Genomic DNA, 24,212 nt, shown 5'->3' with positions numbered 1-24,212 from the left:
TGTTACGCCAACTAGTAACTTTCCATAAGATACTAGTTACGCCAACTAGTAACTTTCCATAAGATACCGTCACGCCAACTAGTAACTTTCCATAAGATACCGTCACGCCAACTAGTAACTTTCCATAAGATACCGTCACGCCAACTAGTAACTTTCCATAAGATACCGTCACGCCAACTAGAAACTTTCCATAAGATACCGTCACGCCAACTAGTAACTTTCCATAAGATACCGTCACGCCAACTAGTAACTTTCCATAAGATACTATTACATACCGTCATGCCAACTAGTAACTTTCCATAAGATACACGCCAACTAGTAACTTTCCATAAGATACCGTCACGCCAACTAGTAACTTTCCATAAGATACCGTCACGCCAACTAGTAACTTTCCATAAGATACCGTCACGCCAACTAGTAACTTTCCATAAGATACCGTCACGCCAACTAGTAACTTTCCATAAGATACCGTCACGCCAACTAGTAACTTTCCATAAGATACCGTCACGCCAACTAGTAACTTTCCATAAGATACCGTCACGCCAACTAGTAACTTTCCATAAGATACCGTCACGCCAACTAGTAACTTTCCATAAGATACCGTCACGCCAACTAGTAACTTTCCATAAGATACCGTCACGCCAACTAGAAACTTTCCATAAGATACCGTCACGCCAACTAGTAACTTTCCATAAGATACCGTCTTTCTTCTTCTTCTTCTTCTTCTTCTTCTTCTTTTTCTTCTTATTCTTCTCCTCCTTCGCCCCCTTATTCTCCTCCTCCTCCTCCTCCTTCTTCTCTTTCTTCTTCTTGTCCATCTTCTTCTTCTCCTCCTCCTCCTCCTTCTCCTCCTTCTGCTTCTCTTTCTTCTTCTTCTCCTTCTTCTTCTCCTCCTCCTCCTTCTTCTCTTTCTTCTTCTTGTCCATCTTCTTCTCCTCCTCCTCCTCCTCCTTCTCCTCCTTCTGCTTCTCTTTCTTCTTCTTCTCCTTCTTCTTCTCCTCCTCCTCCTTCTTCTCTTTCTTCTTCTTGTCCATCTTCTTCTTCTCCTCCTCCTCCTCCTTCTTCTTCTTCTTCCCCTTCTCCTCCTTCTTCGTCTTCACGCCCTCCACCTCATAAGTCATCCTCTTCCTCCTTTTCTTCTTATATTGTCATTGTTCCTTCAGGTTCATGTGCTGCGGGCGTGATAGGACTAAAGATGCCGAGGTACTGTTTGTTTGGCGATACTGTCAACACTGCATCAAGGGTCGAATCCACTGGAGAAGGTAAACCTTGTAAATAATTTCAGTAAATCTGGACCAGCTAGAACACTGCCTGTGGTCCTTAAGTGAGGAAGGGACGTCTACACCGCCATGTGTTTATGAGGGGCTGACTGCCTCTGTATTTCCATCAAAACCACCCTGCTGGTTTATGGTCCTGCAAATATCTGAGTTTCCTATTTTGTGACGTTTCATTTTACCTTCATTCTGTTTTATTAAGTGAGTTTAACGACTCAATGGGTAGGTGTAAGACCACTACACCCTCTTCTCTCTCACTAACCACTAACAACTAACCCATTGTCCTGGACAGACAGCCCAGTTAGATGAGGTGAGTGTGTGTCCAGGACAGCGTGCTTGAACCTTAATTTGATATAAGCACGAAAATAAGTTGAAATGAATTAAGTTAACATTAAGTAGACCCACCCTCATATAATAAACCTCATATCCACCCGATACCCTCCCCACCTCTTGATAGCCGTAACCTCTTGATTTTCTTTTTCAGCACTAAAGATCCACATCAGTATGTCTACAAAATTGCTTCTGGACAAGGTTGGATCATTCGTCACAGAACTACGTGGGAAAATCGCAATGAAGGTAAGCATCTGTATTCTGCAAGGAACCATAGACGCGTTCAGGAGGCCAAGCGCTCGCGAACCATTTGACTGGAACCATCGCCTTCTATCATATCACATTTATATAACGTTAGATTGAAAAACCAGTTAAGCGAACAACAACGATCGGTCGCCCTCCTGAACAGACCTCTGATGGATAACAGTTCACCGATATCCAGGGCCCGGTTTTACAAAGCGATCTTAGTCCCAATATCTCTTAAAAGGCATAAGGTAGCTTTGCAGTTAAGGTGATCTTAGCACTAAGATCGCTTTGTAAAATGGATAATACGCGTATCTTATCGCTTACAAAGAATCACTGTATTTGTAAATAGTAAGCTCGACCAGAAAGGCGCTTATCTGAGATACTGGTATATCAAAGGCCATGGTATGTGCTGTTCTGTCTTTAGGAAATGTCTGATGGAAATATGTAACGGGTTTTCACTGGAGACTATCCGTCAAAATAACTGAATGTTTGACAAGCAATAGCGTATGATTAATTGACAATATTTAGTGGTGTCGTTAATGCGGGTGTCACACAGTCACGATTTTGCTCCACGATCACCTGACGATGAGAAAAGTGAAAAAATCATGAGTCCCTCGTGAAAGGTCTTGGAGCACTTGACAGGCTCTGATATAGGACTTAAGTGGTCTTCAGTGTGTCTTGAAGGACGTGAGAAGTCGGCAAACTCTCACGAACATTTTGACCATGCTCAAAACAATCGTGAGAGTCAGCCGATCTACCTTCGTCGGGTAGCGGACGCCAATCCGTCGTCAGCTGCTCTTAAATGGTCTTGACGGTCGGGAGTCGCTCGTTACATCATCTTAAAGTGGACTTACTGGTCGGACATGGTCGCGATGTCATGTCATGTCATAGGGTTTGGTCGCGAGCGATGGGAGTGTTTTTATACTCGCGGTGTACACGGTTGTACCACGTGATCCACTCTTCTTGCGCGCGAGCCGCTCGAGAGCCGCTCTGATTGATCGCCAATCCAACTGATAGGTCGCCAACAGATCGCAAGTAGGACGCGAATGAATGTGAATTGCTCTGATACGGTACGTCAGTTGACCGTGTATAGCTCTTGACAAACGTGAGTTGGACTTCACCTTGTGGTATTTTTTTATTTTGGCGCCACATTTCCTACGTTCTCCCCGCGATTTTTAAAAAATTTAGATCGTCACGGTCGTGAGCTGATCGTGAGTTTAGGTCTCGAATGTGTGACACCGCCTTTAACAATACAAACGCTAACTTATCGTTTACACATAATCGGTGCATCTGTAAATAGTGGTGTGAGATCAGAATTTATAGTTATGTCCCCTGCAAGATTAGGAGCTGTAAAATTAGAGTTATGGGGTTGAACTAATTGATATGGAATTTTAAAAGTTTTGAAAAAGTGAAAAATGTCGATTTGGCAAACGAAAATTACTATGAATCTTCGTTGACGTGTCCACCATTTCACGTGTTCCACAGGCTAACATTGTAATTTTATATGTTAAAATAGGCTAACATTATATTTTTATGTGACTGCAGTCAGCATAAACAATTTTTTTTTTTTTAAATGAAGAGTCACACAGTTAGAATGAAAATGAAAGAATTAAAAGAAAAAGCATTTTCTTAAAGCCATCCACTCAAAAGATCTTTTCTAGTACTACTAGTAAATATATTCGATATTGCAACTTTATTTTTATGTTTTTAATTCAGGGCAAAGGTGAGCAGGTTACCTTCTGGCTTCTCGGAGAACGGGCGGATAGCGGCGGGTCGCCTGTCTGCAGCTGAGCCGGGTATGAAATGCTCAACGATCTTTGGCTTGGATTACTACAATGTACAAGGACATAATTATACTGGCTTTTGTTAAATAGTTCAAATTGGATTTTGTTAAATAGTTCAAATTGGCATTTGTTAAATAGTTCCAACTGGCTTTTGTTAAATAGTTCCGACTGGCTTTTGTTAAATAGTTCCGACTGGCTTTTGTTAAATAGTTCCAACTGGCTTTTGTTAAATAGTTCCGACTGGCTTTTGTTCAATAGTTCCAACTGGCTTTTGTTAAATAGTTCAAATTGGATTTTGTTAAATAGTTCCAACTGGATTTTCTTAAATAATTCCAAATGGCTTTTTTTGAATAATTCCAAATGTTTTTTGTGAAATAGTTCCAACTGGATTTTGTTGAATAATTCCACCTGGAATTTATTATAATTCCAACTTGGTTTATTAAATAATTCCAAATGGCTTTTATTAAATAATTAAAAGTGACGTTTGTTAAATAATTATGTTATATTGCATAGATGTTCTTCATACATTCATACATGGGCATCTGCGGAGGAGTGGAGGGGAAATGAGGTATTTTGCCCCCCCCCCCCCCCCCCCCCCCCCCCGCCCTCCCGGATCTGGATCTGAATGTAGTTTAAAGCACACGTGCAGAAAATTGTGCAGGGAAAATCTAGACTGGCGAATGATGTGTGTAGAGGAGTCAGTTTATGACCCCCGCAAAGTACACTGAAAACTAGAAAATCCGCATGGACCTGGAGGAGATCGATCCACAACCTCTCCCCCCCCCCCCCCACACACACACACACGCGTCTTTATATGGACATATACTCGTCAGCCAAAATATATGTTAGCCTTACCTTGTATGCAATATATACTCACGGAAAACAGAGATGTGATACGATAATAAAGGAAATTTAAAACAAGAAGAAGTATTTCTAACACAGCTAGACGAACTTGGACATTTGGACGATTACTCAGAATTACTTAATATACAAAATAAGATTAAAGATTATGAACAATTACAATTACAAGGGGCTAGAATTAGGGCCAAGGTTAATGAAACTGAACAAGGTGAAAGATGCACAGCGTGTTTCGTTAATCTTGAAAAACAAAAAGCCAATAATAAATTTATGAATTCTTTAATAACTGAAGACGGAAATGTAATTGACACTCAACACGAAATTCTAAATGAAACTACATATTTTTACAAAACATTATACACAACTGAAAAGACGGACGCTTCGGCACAAAATTATTTATTAAATAAAATGACAAAGACGTCAAGTGATGAAGACAGAGACGCATGTAAAGGGGAAATAACTCTCGACGAAGTTTCATCTGCTATTAAATCTTTTGCCAATAATAAATCACCGGGCTGTGATGGCTTGACGACTGCCGAATTCTACCGGAATTTGTTCGGTTTAATTGGTAGTGATCTGGTAGAAGTAATTAACGATGCTTTTAATAAGGAAAAATTAACTTTTACCATGCGCCGTGGTGTAATTGTTTTAATTTGGAAAGGAAATGAAAAACAACTTCTCAAAAACTGGCGACCCATCTCTTTATTAAATTGTGATTATAAAATGATCACTAAAGTTTATGCGACTAGAATTAGAGAATGTTTACCAAACATCATCGACCCAAATCAAAAATGTTCAGTTAAAGGCAGATCAATTCATGACGGAGCGTCATTGATAAGGGACTTAAAAGAATATGTTAATCGTAATAATTTACCTGGGTTAATACTTTGTTTAGATCAAACAAAAGCTTATGATTGAGTAGAATGGGACTTTCTGTTTAAAGTTTTACAAAAATGTAATTTTGGGCCAAACTTTTTTTTAAATGATAAAGACATGTTACACTGATATTCAATCAGCTGTTACGGTAAATGGGTATGTTTCAAACTATTTTAATCTTTCTCTGGGTATTAGGCAAGGGTGCCCGATCAGCACTGTTCTATATATTTTGGTAGCTGAAACTTTGACGGAAGCTGTTCGGGAGTGATATGGGATAACCTTACGAGATGGCTTCGTTAGTAAGTGGGTAGGGTACTCGGACGACGGTAACGCAACCCAATCAGACCTAGACTCAGTCAAACAACTTTTCAAAATTCTACACATAAATTTTATGAACATGCATCTGAAGCTAAAGTAAATCTTCAGAAAACCAACGGTTTCCTAATGGTGAAACTTAGGTATGAGAAAGACACTCCATTTGATATAAGATGGAATAATGAAAAAATTAAGATTTTAGGATTTTATTTTGGTAACGTTGACGTTTCGGCAGATAACTGGGAACCTAAAATTAAAACAATTAAAACAATTCTAAATATATGGAGTAACAGAAAATTAACATTACATGGTAAAGTAGTCGCTGTAAATTCACTCGCCACTAGTTTAGAGAGGGATGGAATTTCGAAATCCTTAACAGATTACTTTTTAGGCCAATACAAAAACTTAAATGTTGAAAGACACATTTTAAAATGTAAAATTATAAATAAAAAAGGCAATTTTAACTTAATGCCGAACATTTACAAAGATATATTATTAATTTGGGACGAACTTGACATTACACGCGACACGGAGAGCTATCAACAGATTCTGTATGAACCTCTCCATGACAACCCGACGATAAGTAACAAACAATACAAAAGTATACGTAGCGAAGGACTACGCTGGTTGATCGGCTAGCGCGGCATTTTATAGCCCAATAAAAGACCTACAGGACAACTTTCCGCGACCTTTATTGTGGACATTAAAAAATGAAGACCCCTATGATGGTGACTTAGACGCCATCTTTCGTATCAACGTAGGTGATACAAATAAAGACGTGACAGTCGCGAAAACTAGGATCATATATGCAGTTCTGCTATTACGAATTCACAAAGACGCATCGTTTAAGTCCAAATGGGAAACCATTTAATTTTTTGGCAAACACTAAATTCAGGATTAATTGAAAATCATGATTTTGATTTAATTTATAAAATGATTAGAAATGTAATTGCAGTTAGAAAACACCTCTATGATTGGAAGATGGACTCAGTTTTGCACGCCTTTTCCCACTGCAACAAAACTAGATTATTTATTAAACAAATTGAACCTATTTTCAAAAAACGTTTTGGCCACAAATTCAGATTAAATCCATACACATTGATTTTTGGAATCAAACATAAAGTTGGCAATTATGCGTCGAACTTGGGAATTTTTCTCTGGAGTAAAGTAATAAGGGTAATTTGGACTACACGTAAGTTATTAGAGGGAAATAAGCCATGTAATGAAATGGCACTTTTCAAACATTTAGTATATTCAAGGGTCGAAACTGACTATTTTGCCGCATTAGAACGGCCTAATAGAAGAGAAAAATTCTTGAAACACTGGTGCTTCGAAGGGGTCGTTGCCTCGTGCAATGACGCCTTCGACATTACATATCATCTATGATAATTAATGGTGAAATATGCACAAAACGTAGAAAAATAGGCCTGGACCCCCGGCTTGTAGCTTTGGGGGCCATGCCCGCAAACCAGGTTAGAATCTTGTAAAAAAAATAAAATTAATCAACATACACTAAATATATTAAAAGAAAACAAAAACACAAGCATACACTAAATAATTTATTATAATACAAGCACAAACACTTCTATGTACATCTATATTATACATTCAACGAGAACCTGGTTAATTGTATATAGGTAGGCTTTTGATGAATAAACGGGGTACCCGGCGTGTCCGGTGCTGCCTGAAAAGAGAAAAAACAAAAAGATGATATATTCAATGTCAACGTGTCTTGTCCCTCTCTTGAACAATTCCGTCGGACGCCCCTGGTTCCACGATCCTAGATGTTACACTACTTTTGACACACTTACTGTCTGTATTTACCATGGTTTGACAACCAATAGCCGGTGTATTTTTCGTGCTGGGATGTTGTTAAACATATATTCTATTCTATTCTATTCTGTTGTGTTCTGTTCTGTTCTGTTCTGTTCTGTTCTGTTCTGTTCTGTTCTGTTCTATTCCATTCCATTCCATTCCATTCCATTCCATTCCATTCCATTCCACTCCGCTCCGCTCTGCTCTATTCCATTCCATTCCATTTTATTCTAATCTATTCTGTTCTGTTCTGTTCTGTTCTGTTCTGTTCTGTTCTATTCCATTCCATTCCATTCCATTCCATTCTGTTATATTCTATTCTGTTCTGTTCTATTCCATTCTATTCCATTCCATTCTGTTCTATTCTATTCTGTTCTTTTCTGTTGTGTTGTGTTGTGTTCTGTTCTGTTCTGTTCTGTTCTGTTCTATTCCATTCCATTCCATTCCATTCCGCTCCGCTCTATTCCATTCCATTCCATTCCAATCCATTCCATTCCATTCCATTCCATTCCATTCCATTCCATTCCATTCCATTCCATTCTATTCCATTCTATTCTATTCCATTCTATTCCATTCCATTCCATTCCATTCCATTCTATTCTATCTTTTCTGCTTTTGACAATGCTTACAAGTCTAACTGAAAACAGAAATTCGGCACCCTTGACTATATCATAAGCTCAAGAGTCAGAGGGGCAAAACCTTAAATTCGGGCAAAAATGATACAGATATTCGTGCAAAATGTGATAACCTGAGATCTTTTTACCAAGTATTTCAATCATTCTACATTCAAAATTAGTTGTAATACATATAAAAAAGCGTAGTGATTCGTTGGCAGCCCTATATAACTGTTTGGTGGTAATGCTAATATGAATAAATGTTATCCTGATTCGGGCAGTTTCGTTTAATTCGGGCAAAAGCCAGCCTGCAACCATTTATTAATCACCGGCTATCGGATGTCAAACATTTGGTAATTCTGGCATAGTCTTGGAGAAAAAAAACCCTCTAATTTTTTCCATGAATAGCGAGGTATCCTTTATTTGCGTCATCCCACAGAAAGGACAGCACATACCACGGTTTTTGATGTACCGGTACCAGTCGTGGGCCCACCGACGCGGATCGACATATGACATATTATCCAAGAAAGAAATTAGCATTAGAGACCCCTGGTACCTTCAAGGCTGAAGTCTATTACTGACGATTCATCTCACCAAAATCATAATCAGTCGTAGATTTTATTGGCTAACGCTAAACAACGAATCGCGATCAAACACTGGCAGTGCGATGACATCATACTTTTTTCTGTTAATAACTCTGAACAACGAATCGCGATCAAACACTGGCAGTGCGATGACATCATACATGTTTCTATTGGCTAACGCTGAACAGCGAATCGCGATCAAACACTGGCAGTGCGATGACATCATACATGTTTCTATTGGCTAACGCTGAACAACGAATCGCGATCAAACACTGGCAGTGCGATGACATTATACATGTTTCTATTGGCTAACGCTGAACAACTAATCGCGATCAAACACTGGCAGCGCGATGACATCATACTTTTTTCTGTTAATAACTCTGAACAACGAATCGCGATCAAACACTGGCAGTGCGATGACATCATACATGTTTCTATTGGCTAACGCTGAACAGCGAATCGCGATCAAACACTGGCAGTGCGATGACATCATACATGTTTCTATTGGCTAACGCTGAACAACGAATCGCGATCAAACACTGGCAGTGCGATGACATCATACATGTTTCTATTGGCTAACGCTGAACAACTAATCGCGATCAAACACTGGCAGCGCGATGACATCATACTTTTTTCTGTTGATAACACTGAACAACGAATCGCGATCAAACACTGACAGTGCGATGACATCATACTTTTTTTTCTGTTGATAACGCTGAACAACCAATCGCGATCAAACAGTGGCAGTGCAATGACGTTTCTATTGGTTTTATGATGTCACACTTCGTAAGAGGATACCATTGTTATTTTACGTGCTCGATTGCCTTCAATTTAGTTGTTTTCATTTTATTTCTTTTAAAATGACTTAATGAATGAATGAATGAATGAGTGGATGGGTGGACGGATAGATGGGTGAATGAATGAATTGGTGGTCGGTTGAATGACTGAATATATGAATCAATCTATCTTGGTTCTTGTTTTGACATATTTTATTAACAAAAAGCCCTAAACTCTGGAATTGGAACTTCCCTAATGTCAGCTTTTAATACATCAAAGATACGGTAAATAATATAAATTGTGGAATGTGGTGCCATTTTATTCTAGACGTAAACTACTAGCATGCATTGCCTATATTATGTACTTGGCATTACAACAGTTAGATGAACTAATTCATCCGTGCAATGTGTAACGTGGGTTGTTCTCCCATCTCACGTCCATGAAAGTCAAACATTATCATATTCAGCTCTTAAACCAACTGTGAATTCATACTCTGCGAAAAGTGATGTCTTCTCCTCCCCCCCCCCCCCCCCCCCCCCCCCCCCCCCCCCCCCGAACATTTTGTTCATTCGGTCTACTCTGTAATAGTGGATGTAAATTTTTGTAAATAGAGAGTACATAATTTTGACCCATTGAATTATTTTATAATATGGTGAACTTACGCCATACGTGAAAACAATATAATTAAATTTTGTTTGCTTTACGGCAATCTGATTGGTCCAGAGGTGCTTACTTTTTTTCGTTCATATCTCGATAAAATATAAACTAAACACGAATAGGACAGTTCCTTCCAATATAACTAAACGATCCGTAAAAAATGCACAGCAGCTAGAGGAAATTACGTCATTTACCCAAAAAATCACCTGATTCAAATGATTGTGAATGAACGTTCGCATTCTTACGCGACATAAGTATCAATGAAGTTTACACAAACAATACTACAGGCGTATTTAAAGCTAAACAAAATAAATTCAGTTATGTATTGTTAAAGTATGCATATAAATTTAATTATAACATTTGACCGCAATTATGTTTTGGTTCATGCAAGTATGAACCGAAAAAACGATGTGCACACTTTTGTATGACCCTCTACGCGGGCTCATACAATGTGCACATCGTTTTTCGGTTCATACTTGCATGAACCAAAAAATAATTGCGGTCAATTCTTAAATAATATTAAGTGTTCACCGGTGGAGCAGATACAGAGAGTCGGTGAGAGTACGAAAGGTTTAACAGACACGTGTGCAGAGGGGTTCTAAACAAAATTCAATGTATTTTTCATGATCCCAAAATATCCCCCCGCCCCCACTTTTTTCTCGTTGGTCAATAACACCGAACGCCCGATATGTTTTATATCAGTTATTATTATTATTATTATTATTATACCTACAGCGACAATGTTCTATGAATTCGTTTTCATGTATAATTCATACTAGAGAAATAATTGCAATGCCAATTTCATTCCATTAATATTTTTGTCTTATTAAAAATCATAATAAATAAATAAATAAATAAACACATTTATACGGGTTGTGTTAGGTGTATGTATGTGTGCAGGGGTGTAGGAAGATGCCAAAAAGTATGAGGGACACGCACACACACACACACACACACACACACACACACACGCAGACACAAACACACACACACAGAGACACATACACGCACACACACACACACAGAATGATAAATATATATATATATATATATATATATATATATATATATATAAACCATCGCTGCTGCTACTGGATCAAGAAAAGTGGGCGCCCATGCCCCCTCACACTCCTACCCCACCCTCGCTTATTATGCCAATGGTATGTGTGTGTGTGTGTGTGTGTGTATGTGTGTGTGTGCGCGAGCGCGCGTGCGCGTGCGCGTGCGCGTGTATGCTACAGAAAGAAAGAAATGTTTTAGTTAACGACGCACTCAACACATTTTATTTACGGTTATATGGCGTCAGACATATGGTTAAGGACCACACAGATTTTGAGAGGAAACCCGCTGTCGCCACTTCATGGGCTACTCTTTCCGATTAGCAGCAAGGTATCTTTTATTTGCGCTTCCCACAGGCAGGATAGCACAAACCATGGCCTTTGTTGAACCAGTTATGGATCACTAGTCGGTGCAAGTGGTTTACACCTACCCACTGAGCCTTTCGGAGCACTCACTCAGGCTTTGGAGTCAGTATCTGGATTAAAAATCCCATGCCTCGACTGGGATCTGAACCCAGTATATACCAGCCTGCTGACCGATGGCCTAACCACGACGCCACCGAGGCCGGTGTGTAGGCTACAGGTGATTTGGTTGTTCGCGCAAGGCAGATAACCATAATGAATTATCACTTAAATTTTAATACATTAGTTATCTCCCTTACTCAACCTGCTATGCCCCATCCGATTTTCGTTAGGAGATTTTTTTTTTTTTTATTTGTTTACAAAAACAAGTACATGACACATAAAACAATTGTTAAAACTGTTATCCTTTTACCTTACGTTGAGACAAAATGATGGTAGTGTTCTTCTTTGGATGTTGGGTCGGAGTATAAACAGATATAGTTCCACCGAGCTCAGTCGGGTTCTTATTTATAGTCTGTCCTATCCTTCTACCAAAATGTTGGGGGGTTTCAGTGTCGTTTGATGTAAGACAAAAAATAAAAGTGTTTTGGAAATAGCAAAAAAATAAAATAATTAAAATAACAATCGGCTCAGTAATAAATAACTTGTAATAAATTCCATAGATTTTAGATATACTCAACAACATTAATTTAGGGTCAGTAGACTTTAAGTAATTATTTGCTAGTGTCTTGTTATTTTAGGAAGTTGATCTCAGATATCCTGTAAACACTGTTTCAGTAAAGGTTTATGCGTGATACACGCACTAATCACGTTCAAGGTGAGTTTTGCGTGCATTTATGACCGTGTTTCCGAAAGGCTAGTAAAGTAAAGTGAAGTTTGTTTTGTTTAACAACACCACTAAAGAATATTGATTTATTAATCGTCGGCTATTGGATGTTAGACATTTGGTAATTCTTACATATAGTCTAGAATTTTGACATATAGTTCATTAGTAGCAAGGAATCTTCTTTTTGACCGTCCCACAGTCAGGATAGCACATACCACTGGCTGAAAATGAAAAAAATAGCCCAATGGGCCCATTGACGCGGATCGATCCCAAACCGATCGCGCATCAAGCGAGTGATTTTCCACTGGGCTACGTCCCGCCCTGTCCATAACGATGCCTGTCATTAACAAGAACATCGACACTTTACAGCGAGAGAAGCTCGGTTTATTAAAAAAATGGTTCTACGATATTCAAAGAAAAACACTACTGGCCCTTAATTAATTTTGTCACACCAATCTTGGGTATGACAGTCCTCTTAAAGACGATATAGGAAATATTGTTCTGCGGAGTGGCATTCTTCCTAAGACCTAGTAACAAATTAAAAGAAAAGAGGTATAATGCATCGCCATGGGCGTGGCAGTTCTCCTAAACGCTCAACTGATGCGCGGTTGGCTTAAGATCGAGGCTCGTCGGTGAGTCAAATGGAATATTTCTCGTTCCAGCCAGTGCTCCAAAACTAGTTTAAAGCGCGGTTGGCTTAAGATCGAGCCTCGTCGGTGAACCAAATGGACTATTTCTCGTTCCAGCCAGTGCTCCAAGACTAGTTTAAAGCCCATGGTATGTACTATCCTGTATCTGGGACGATGCCTTGCTGGTAATCGAAAAGAGTATGGAGAGGCGGCAGTGGCTTTTGTCACTAACTCAGTTATCTCTGTGGTCCTTACCCACCTATCCGACGCCATGTAAACGTGGGGCGAGACGTAGCCCAGTGGTGATCCCCGTCAGTGGGCCCACTTAGCGATTTCTCGATCTAGCCAGTGCACCACGACTGGAATATCAAAGGTATGTGTTATCCTGTTTATGGGATGGTGCATATAAAAGATCCCTTGCTGCTAATCGAAAAAAAGAATAGCCCATGAAATGGCGACAGCGGGTTTCCTCTTTCAATATCTGTGTGGTCCTTAACCATATGTCCGACGCTATATAACCGTAAATAAAATGTGTTGAGTGCGTCCTTAAATAAAACATTTCCTTCCTTTCTTCCATATAAACGTAATTACATAATAAAGAAGATATAATAAATAAGACAAATATATTGAGACGTGGCAGTACTAAAAGCAAAGTATGAAAGAATGCATCGTCTTGGGACGTGGAATTCCTATCATGACTAAACCCATTCTGTTGTCAAAACATTCTTTGGATTTTGTCTTATGCTCAGATACAATTTGAAACTTTTACTGGTTTTGGTCTTCAGAATGGACGACGGTTTACCACCAGTGACTGTTTATCTTCAGAAAGGTAAACGTCAAACTGAGTAGACTGGTTCGGGTTATTTTCTTACGATCTGTACGAGCGATAAAACACTCATCCGAGGTGTGGTGGGTCTCGGGATCGATACCAATCGGTGGACCTACTGTTATTGCCAGTACCATACAACGGACCCCGTGCATTTAAAACGTTTGGAGTCTACATTTCAAGACCTAATAGTTTGAGACTCTCAAGTCATCATGGTAACCGCAGGGCCGTACCCTGACCAAAATCCATGGGGGTGGCACTAAATTTTATAAATAATTTTTAACATACTATAAAGATTAAACATTTCTATGCTATTACTGGAGATATATATAAAAAAAAAAGGACAAGATTCTCAAGGGGGGGGGCAGCTGCCCCCCCCCCCCCCCCCCCCCCCCCACCCCCCGCAGGGTACGGCCCTGAACCGTAACGCAAAACACATTGCATGTGTGTGAGGTCATTAAAGATTTGAGTTTAAAGTGAAATTAAAATTTTAGAATCTTGCCTGGTACCTATAACATTTTAGAGTCTAGACGCATACAGTTTGTATGACGTTGCCATGGCGTTGCCATGGCGTTAATGTTTTAGAATCTATTAATGCATTGGGTCTAGCTATAGACTCTAAAAGTTGTCTAAGCACCAGGCAAGATTCTAAAAAAAAATTAATATGGGAATTGGGCCTCGTTTTGCGAAGTGACCTCAGCGCTAAGATCACCTTAAAGTCCCTGCTACACGATACGAGTGACTCGTACGAGTCGAAGTGCAAGGCCCTGCGACACTCAGACTGCAACGTCAACAAGCAAATTGTAACGTGTGGCATGTTATACGATTGAATCGGCCCGAGTCACTCGTACGAGTCGAAGTTTAGAACCTGTTCTATTTCCATACGATTGAATCGGACGTTTGGGGACGTTGACCAATCAGATCATGGCACAGATAACCTCCACGTTCTGAGTGTAATAGCGAAAAACTCTGTTCGCTTGTCGTCGGCACAGACCCAACAGCTCATAGAGTCGTATCAGTGGCACAACTCTTTGAGGGGTGTGTCCAGTCATTTATATAAAGACAGAAACGTTACGATAGCCGCTTTACGACATTGTTTACCATGGTTACAGCAAGGGTGTTTTCAATTACGTCACGTTTCATACGATTGACAAGTACCGTGTGGCAACACGTTCGATTCAATCGGTCCGATTGACTCGTGCGATTGACTCGTATGAGTGACTCGGTCAGATTCTACCATATCGTGTAGCCACCGAATGGACTTAAGATAATCGTAGCGCTAAGATCGCTTTGTAATAAGGTACCCTGGTACATCAAAGGTCGCGGTTCTAAGGACAGAAAATATTTCTAATTCAAACCTACTTGGTCTCTGCATTTCAAAATGTACCACAAAACAGTTGTCTGTAAATCATACATGCGACAAAGGCTACAAAATTGTGAATCATTTATCTATTGAAGCAAAACAAATCAATTCACATCCCTAGAACAAAATACAACAAAGAATTGAATTCCAAAACAGCGTATATTTCAGAAGACAGGGTCGAGAGCATTGTGTAATTCTGAGTAAGTTCGTCAAACGTTTGCAAGTTATTTCGACTATTTCCTGAAGTGGTCATTCGGTTTAATGTGCAGCGTAAACGCCAGTCTAACGCACGTTAGCAACAAACGGTTAGCTGAACATATCCCTTTCTTTCTTGTTTTCTTAATTTCTTTATGCACTAAAATGATATCAATCAATTAAATTTCATAACATCATTCCCACATTCTTTCTACACTAAATTCATCATCTAAATTTGGCCAGTTCGACGGGATGGGATAGATGGGATGAATGGAAACTTTGTCAACGTGCCCATATCCACTGAAGGTTCAGACCTTGACTTCTGATCTGGCCAATTCGTCTGCCGCCATGAGGTCAGGTCATAGGGCTTAACGTGCACATTCAGAGCAAGCTGTTTTAGCGCACGCCTGTCATGGGCACAGATGCCGGCATCGGCTCTTCCGTCCTGGACAGAAAAAGGTTGAGGTGGGTGGGGGAAGGGACCGCCTGCACTGACAGGTGCAAGAGAGCACCAGCAGACCGACTGGAGTCCAGAGACCAGGGATGGGGGCGTGCCCCAACCTCCTTATTTAGTGTCAATTTAGTAACGTTGCTGAGGTTTAAACTGGTGAACCTTGTTTATCATAACCTCAAAACTATGTTCATTATATTACTGTTACGACCCTGCTACGAAATTTTAGACTGGCGCGTCGTTGTAGTCGGCTTAGTATCAACTGATAAATTTTGACATTGTGTAAACTGAGGAATCTTGTTTATCAAACCTTCAAAACTATGCCCTGTTATGAAATCTTAGATTGGCACCGCCATTGAATCAGCCATTTTAACGTCAACTGATCAGTTTTGCTATTGTATAAACTGAGAAGCCTTGAATAAACTGAGGAGCCTAAAATTGTTTATCACAATCTCACAACTACATTATATTAATGTCACGGCTCTGTTACGAAATCCTATATTGGCGCCGTCATTGCATCAGCCAGTTTAATTTTAACTGATCAGTGTTGCTATTGTATAAACGGAGAAGCCTTGAATAAACAAGAGCTTAAAATTGTCTATCACAGTCTCAAAACTACATTATATTAAAGGCATATTGTCACAGACCACTGACCTATTTAATGGTCTAACAAAGTATTACATGAACACACATAATTTGATTTGTCCCTAAATGTACTTTAATCAACCATCTTCATAACCACCATACTCCATTTATTAATGACATTTTGTAAAAATAATTGAATTATGGCAATGGTCCATAATTCAAAAACTAAAATTGCCGAGAGGGATGATATGGATTTCACTCCATCATGGTTCAGTTAAGGTGAGGCGATAGCTAGATTTGGTTTCCAACAATTAATGTAATTTTTATTTATTATCCATTTTAGAGAAATAAGGTCCTTAAATCCGTGACAGTATGCCTTTAATGTCACGGCCACGAAATCGTAGCTTGACGCCGTCTTGGCAGCCAGTGTTAGTAGCCCGTGCTGACCAGCTTGGGTAGACTGACGGCGGACGTGGAGTCCTGCAGCGGGTTGTGCTGGTAGATCGTCGTCTGGCGACGATACGACATGATCGCCCGTACGATCAACACCAGCACCACGGCCAGCAGCAGCAAGATGGCGATCGCCATGGCAACCAGTGTGGCCGTCATCTCGCTGCTGAGAACGCAGACTTCCTGGTTGTTGATGTTGTCTTTGATGTCGTTTATCGCTGAAACATAACAAATAATAGATCATTAGAGGGACTCTCCCGAGTTTTAGAGACAGAGAGAGAGAAACAGAGAGAGAAACACACAGAGATAGAGACAGACGGAGCGAGAGATAGACAGAGAGAAAGAGACAGAGAGAGAGAGAGGAGAGCAAGAGAGAGGAGAGAGAAAGACAACCAGAAAAAGAGACAGTGAGTGAGAGAGAGAGAGAGAGAGAGAGAGAGAGAGAGAGAGAGAGAGAGAGAGAGAGAGAGAGATATGCTACCTCTCTTGATTGAGTTCTTCTCGTCGACACTGAACTGGACGTTCAGAGTTGCTGTGTCGGCGGGCTCCTCTCGCTTCCGTCGCCGTCCAAACCCAGACGGGTTACCAGAGTCGCAGGCAACCTGGCGACAAATGACATGACAAGTGAGACATTTAGACGTGACAACTTGTGACAAGAAGTGGCATGACAAGTTAGACATTTAGACGTGACAATTTGTGACAAGAAGTGACAAGCTCTATGTTAGACGTGATAACTTGTGACAAGACGTGACACACTCAATGTTAGACATGACAACTTTTGATAAGAAGTGACACGACACGAAGTGACATGACCTAAGACATTGAATTAACCTAACGAGAGAGAGAATAAAATACGAAACTAAAACTACAACTACGACCCATATACACACACCCAACAAAAAACCGAGTATTTTTTGTTCCTTTTATATGTGTAGAAGTGGTAGAAAGTTTATGTTTTTGTTATATTAATTGTTGTTGTTTATGTTTGGTTACTATTGTTTTTGTTGTTGCTTGTTTTAGTGTGGGTTTTGTTGTTATTGTTGTTTGTTTGTTTGTTTCTGTCTTTGTTGTTGTTGTTTTTTGTTGTTGTTGTTTTTTTGTTGGTGCTTGTTTTTTGTTGGGTGGGGTTTTTTGTTTTGTTTTTTTGTTTGTTGTTTTTTGTTGTTTTGTTGTTGTTGGGTTTTTTTTTTTTTTTTTTTTTTTTTTTTTTTTTGTTGTTTTTTTTTGGGGGGGGGTTTGCTTGTTTTGTTTAGTTTTGTTTCTTGTTTTGTTTATGTAGCTCGGTTTCGTAAGGCGCAAATTCCATTTGTGTGTAAGCTGTATGCACATACGTATACGCATTACGGATTGCGGACAAATGGAATTTGTGCCCATGTCATAATGCATAGAGTGATCGGTTACGCAGACGTACACACATTCGGAGAGGCAAATATGGAATCTACTCAACCTGTTTGTATGTTACGGACATATATAGAATTTGCGCCTAAGGCGGAATTTCCATTTGTCCGTAAACCGTACGCATATACGTTTACGTAATCCACAATGCAAAGAGGACGTTTGTCTAGAATTTGTTATTATTATTATTATTATTAATTTTTGTTACGGATTACGTATACGAATACGCATTACCGACAGGTAGAATTTGCGCCTAGGCGAAATTTCCATTTGTCTGTAATCCGTACGCATATAATGCTAGGTTCAGACTAGCAACTGTCACAATGAAGTTGAGCAACTTGACGGTTGCGTTGTAATTTCCCCAACACCTGACGTAGACAGGTGCGCTTAGATTAACAACGAATTATACAAGAATCAAGTTGTAAGAGCATTCAGACCAACAAACGGACAGTCTAGTCGTAGAAGTCGTGACAGCAGAAAGTTGGCCAACTTTATGCTGACAGTTGGCAGTCTGATCCTAACATAATGGGTTATACGACGAGAATCGTGCTGTAAGAGCGCTCAGATTAGCAACTGGACCGTCGTAAAAGTCGTGACATGATCAAGTTGGCCAACTTGGTGCTGTCAGTTGGTAGTTAGAACCTAGCATAATGGGTTATACCAGGAGAATCGAGTTGTAAAAGCGCTCAGTCTAGCAACGGGACAATCGTAGGAGTCGTGACGGCAGAAAGTTGGCCCACTTTGTGCTGTCAGTTGGCAGTCTGATCCTAGCATATCGTGTGAATGGCTGAACGCACTGATAAACAAATAATGGGTTATACGACGAGAATCGAGTTGTAAGAGCGCTCAGACTAGCAACTGGACAATCGTAGGAGACGTGACAGCAGAAAGTTGGCCCATTTTGTGCTGTCAGTTGGCGGTCTGATCCTAACATAACGTGTGATTGATTGAACGCTTTGATTAACAACTAATGGGTTATATGACGAGCATCTAGTTGTAAGAGCCCTCAGACTAGCAACTGGACTGTCATAGAAGTCGTGACAGCAGAAAGTTGACCAACTTTGTGCTGTCAGTTGGCAGTCTGATCCTAACATAACGTGTGAATGATTGAACGCTCTGATTAACAACTAATGGGTTATACGACGAGAATCGAGTTGTAAGTGCGCTCAGACTAGCAACTGGACAGTCGTAGGAGTCGTTATGGCAGAAAGTTGGCCCATTTTGTGCTGTCAGTTGGCGGTCTGATCCTAACATAACGTGTGAATGATTGAACGCTCTGATTAACAAATAATGGGTTATATGACGAGCATCTAGTTGTAAGAGCCCTCAGATTAGCAACTGGACTGTCCTAGAAGTCGTGACAGCAGAAAGGTGACCAACTTTGTGCTGTCAGTTGGCAGTCTGATCCTAACATAACGTGTGAATGATTGAACGCTCTGATTAACAACTAATGGGTTATACGACGAGAATCGAGTTGTAAGAGCGCTCAGACTAGCAACTGGACAGTCGTAGGAGTCGTTACGGCAGAAAGTTGGCCCACTTTGTGCTGTCAGTTGGCGGTCTGATCCTAGCATATCGTGTGAATGGCTGAACGCACCGGGTCACACTTCTGCTTGTCCTGGTTTCTGCAGACCAGCACGACGGCGGTGTAGGCGTTCTTCACTGTCGGGTCGATGATCACGGGGGCCGTGTCGAAAACGACCTCGTTGTCGGTAAGGCGAGACGGCATAGTCTTCATAACCACCTTCGAATCACCGGTCGGACATCTGGAAGAAGAAAACACCCAGTATCATAGGCAGGATTTAGAGGGGGTGTCAGGGGGTCCTTGACCCAAATTTGGGGGAAAGGGGGCTAATTGATAATCAACAACAGAGTACAAAATATTATGTGGACTTCGACTTCTCACTACTGCTACTAACTCTTGACTTGAGCCGACTTTCGGTGAATAAAACGCTCATTTTGCCGGCAAGATTAGGGCCTGATTTATCAGACAAGACAATATTGAAGTGAGCTCGCGTTTATAAACCTTTTAGAGTCCAGACTCTAATGACGTTACACGCATATAATTTGCATGACATTAATGTCTCAGATTCTATTAGAGTCTCGAGTCTAGACTAGAAGTTTCAGAAGCACCAGACCTGGAACGCGTCTCCTCTGCTCACCTTTATTTAATACATTTCCGAGAAGCATGCTCACGAACTTTCCATATAGCAGGCGCGTGCGCAGGGGGGTTTGGGTGCCGACCCCCCCCCCCCCCCCCCCTCTGCTCAAGGCGAGCATTTTTTTCATATCCCGATTTTTCACATTTCTGTGAATGGATATGGAAGTACTGAGATGTTATCATCACACCTGTGGGGAAAAGCAGCTCAGCTAGCCAGCAGAAAACACCTCAGAATAGCCCTAGAAGGGGTCAGTTTTTCAAAATGTTCAGGGGGAGGGCCCCCAGACCCCCCACCACGGGCTTCGCGCCTGCGGCGCGAGCGGTGTCGGGCTTCGCCAAACACCTCGACCCCCCACCCCCCTGCAAAATGTCCTGCGCACGCCCCTGTATAGATCTTCCAGAACTCGACACGTTTGCCATCGATAAACTGAAATTGCTTTTTTTTCATAATTATGTGACCACCATCCCATGACAAAATCCTGGTTCCGCCACTGCATCATATATACCTACCAAGGCGTGCTTTTCCGGCATACACCTCAGCTATTTGACCTGTCTTCCAGGAAGGCTGGGGGATCGGGGATTGAAACGTGCTAAGACCCCGCGCTTCAGGAGGCCCCGCGGTGATGTGTACATTTATTTTCCCCAGGTCATGTTTCCCCTCTCCCCGAGGGGGTTGTAAAATATATATCCTGGGAAGGGGGAACCGCGGATCCCAAAACTAGCTCAGGTTTAGATGTGGCAGCAGCGGGTTTCTTCTTTCTATCTACCAAATAACCCGGTTAGGCCCCAGATAACACGTATTTTAAAATCTGCTGAGTTGTCGTAAAACCAAATTCATTTCCTTTTCTGTTTTTTAAAGTCACTTTAGTAATGTGGGCTGCATACTTAGTACTTACGAATTTTTAATTAGGTCAATAGTTGTTAGAGGTGTGTGTCCGTTGTCAACTGTAAACGACTCCAGGCGGATAGCGACAAAGGCTGTAAAAAAAAAAAAAATTAAGTCAAAGTGGATGCATAGATGGACGAAAGGACGAACGGACGGACGGACCAACGGATGGACTGACGAATGGACGGACAGATGGATGGATGGATTAACGGATGGACGGATAGATGACCGGGTGTTTGGGATGATGGCTGGATGGCTGGATGGGTGGGTGGGTGTTTGGGTGGGTTTTGGATGGATGGATGGATGGATGGATGGGTGGGTTGGTTTTGGGAGGCTGGATGGATGGATGGATGGATGGATAAACGGACGGATGGATTGATGAATAGATGGATGGATGGATGGATGAATGGGTGAATGGATGGATGGATGGGTGAATGGATGGAAGGATGGATGGATGGTGGGTGGTTATTTGGTGGGTGGATGGATGGATTGATGGGTGAATATGTCAGTTTTGGGTGGGCTGGCACATGTGTCGAAGCATTGTGTAGTTGTGAGTTTGGGGTTCGTTGCAGGCATTGCGGAAGCAAGTAGGCATTGGGGTGGTGTGTGTGTGTGGGGGGGGGGGGGGCTGACTGACATCGAGGGTACGCAGCAAAGTTTCTAGGGGGTTCGGGGATATGTTTCCCTGTGAAAGTTTGAAAACTAGATGTCCTGAAATGCAATTTCCTGTATTCTGCAAGTAAAATTCATCTATGCCTTAAAGGGACATTCCTGAGTTTGCTGCATTGTAAGATGTTTCAGATTAATAAAATATTTCTACTTGCATATTAAATACATTTTCTTGTTTAGAATATCAGTGTCTGTATATTCAATGTGTTTCTGGTCGTCTTAACATTTGTAAGAAGCCCAAACTGGATTTTGTCTTCAAATAATTTCGTACGTACAAAAAACAAATATTTTAGGAAATAAAATGAAATTTAACCTAGTACAAATATTAGAACGATCAGAAACACGTTTAATATACAGCTACCAATATTTTATGTAGAAAAACATATTTAATATGTAATTACAGTCGTTAAAAAGTCTCTGTTAGTCGATAACATCTTTAAAATTGCAAAAAACTCTGGAGTGTCCCTTTAAGATTTACCACCAATATTTTTATCAGAATTTAGAGCCAACCCCCTCCCCCCCCCACGCGGCCAGGTCCGACCCCCCCCCCCCCCCACACACACACACACACAATCCCACCACCACCCCAGCTCCGCCGTGTCTGCATTGAATTATGTGTGGGTAGATGGACGGACACACAGACGGATTGGTCGATTATTATAAAATATGCTAACTGAAAAAAGTACCAAATGAAATGACGTCAAACTAACAACACTTTGTAAATAGTTGAAATTAGACAAATTATTCCGAAGATCAATTGTTGAATAAATGAATGAAGATTTCAATAATCTTGTTCTCAAAAACGGCGTTGGTGTGTTTTCGCGACTTCTTAACATGTATGGGACTCTTAGTTCCACACATTCTGGAATACAATCAATTAAGACATTTGGAGCCATTCTTTCCATTATTTTAAATGTAGATGCTCTGTTTATTCGCTCACAGTACACCCCTAACAGCTTTATAAGTATTAAAATGCAGTATTGTTTGTGTGCTTTAATTAGAGTTTATCGTTCAGAATATGCATTTCCGTACATCCGAAGTTTTTTATGTTCATCCTGGCGTTTCTAATACCACAAAATGCATTTTTCATATGTTTTTGGTTTTTCCAAACGCACGTGCGTTTGAGAAGTAACGGTTATGGAGACGAGCTGTAGTTTTTGTATTTTTGCAAGGGTATTTCATCGTTTCAACGTCACAAACTCAAATTTATTACGTACCTATTAAACCTTACTAAAGTGATAAAGAAATTTTGAAACCGTGTGATAAATTTATTTATTTATTTTTACATATATGTGTGATCTGGACCGGAACTTTTAAATGGGGAATTCCCTTTGTATTTTTACTGCAGTTAGCGCCTTTTATTTACTGACGTCATACATGATTTACAAATTACATCACATCGTATTTGAAACATTACACAAGGCTGCCGCAGAGTATGATTCTTAACCTTAAGTAAATCCATGAAAGGAGTGTTGATCATAGATTTAACAAAGTGTTGTTATGACGTTAAATTAAAAACCGTTTTTGTAAAACATAAAAGAAGGTATATAATAAATACAGAACTTCACATATGTTGTTTTCGCTTCCTATGTATTAAGTTCTTTATTAAGTTCTTTAGCATTGTCAGACGCTTGGATGTCTATGGTAATATGTTTTAATAAATTTCATTCGTAAATCATTATATCGCGGGCACTGGAGGATAAAATGATGTACATGTATATGTATTGCAGGTTTAACGATTACTAGAAATCAAACGTTTTTTTATTTAGTTTAGTGTCCTCTTTCAAGAGCGGAAACTAGGGTCTGAATATGACATCACAAATACCTGAGTCGTTGAGGTTCAGGGCAATTTTCACTTGAATTGTGTCCGTTAATGTGTACGTATTTCCTTGAGTCAAAGGACTTCCACCAATCGAAAGAGTCATTGTAACATTCGCGCCAGCAACCGTTTGACCGACGTCTTGCACGGGCAAATTGGGTCTGTAAAAAAGAAGATCGACAGAGAGAGAGAGAGAGAGAGAGAGAGAGAGAGAGAGAGAGAGAGAGAGAGAGAGAGAGAGAGAGAGAGAGAGAGAGAGAGAAAGAGAGAGAGAGAGGGGGGAGAGAGAGGGGGAGGGAGAGAGAGGAGAGAGAGGGGAGAGAGAGGGGGGGGAGAGAGAGAGAGAGAGAGAGAGAGAGAGAGAGAGAGAGATTAAATATATTAATTCAGTCATTCTATTCAATTT

The 24,212-nt window shown here is 40.5% G+C and overlaps 2 protein-coding genes across 2 annotated transcripts in view; one reads left to right on the top strand and one right to left on the bottom strand.

Annotated features, from left to right (window-relative positions):
- LOC121385571 (desert hedgehog protein B-like) overlaps positions 1–24,212 on the top strand; it is a 116,968-nt gene that overhangs the window by 1,348 nt on the left and 91,408 nt on the right. The gene's annotated exons all lie outside the window — the stretch shown is intronic.
- The window catches only part of LOC121385569, a 24,852-nt gene continuing 17,325 nt past the window's right edge, over positions 16,686–24,212 (bottom strand). The window contains exons 7-11 of the mRNA XM_041516301.1: positions 23,813–23,967; positions 21,329–21,410; positions 19,869–20,037; positions 17,358–17,478; positions 16,686–17,094 (exon numbers count right to left, since the gene is read on the bottom strand). Coding sequence (XP_041372235.1) covers positions 16,856–17,094; positions 17,358–17,478; positions 19,869–20,037; positions 21,329–21,410; positions 23,813–23,967 — 766 coding nt within the window. The 3' untranslated portion in view covers positions 16,686–16,855. The remainder of the gene's footprint in view (positions 17,095–17,357; positions 17,479–19,868; positions 20,038–21,328; positions 21,411–23,812; positions 23,968–24,212) is intronic.

Source organism: Gigantopelta aegis, chromosome 11 (assembly GCF_016097555.1).
Source record: "Gigantopelta aegis isolate Gae_Host chromosome 11, Gae_host_genome, whole genome shotgun sequence".
In the NCBI taxonomy this organism is placed as follows: Eukaryota; Metazoa; Mollusca; class Gastropoda; order Neomphalida; family Peltospiridae; genus Gigantopelta; species Gigantopelta aegis.
This window is presented reverse-complemented; position numbering and strand designations above follow the sequence as displayed.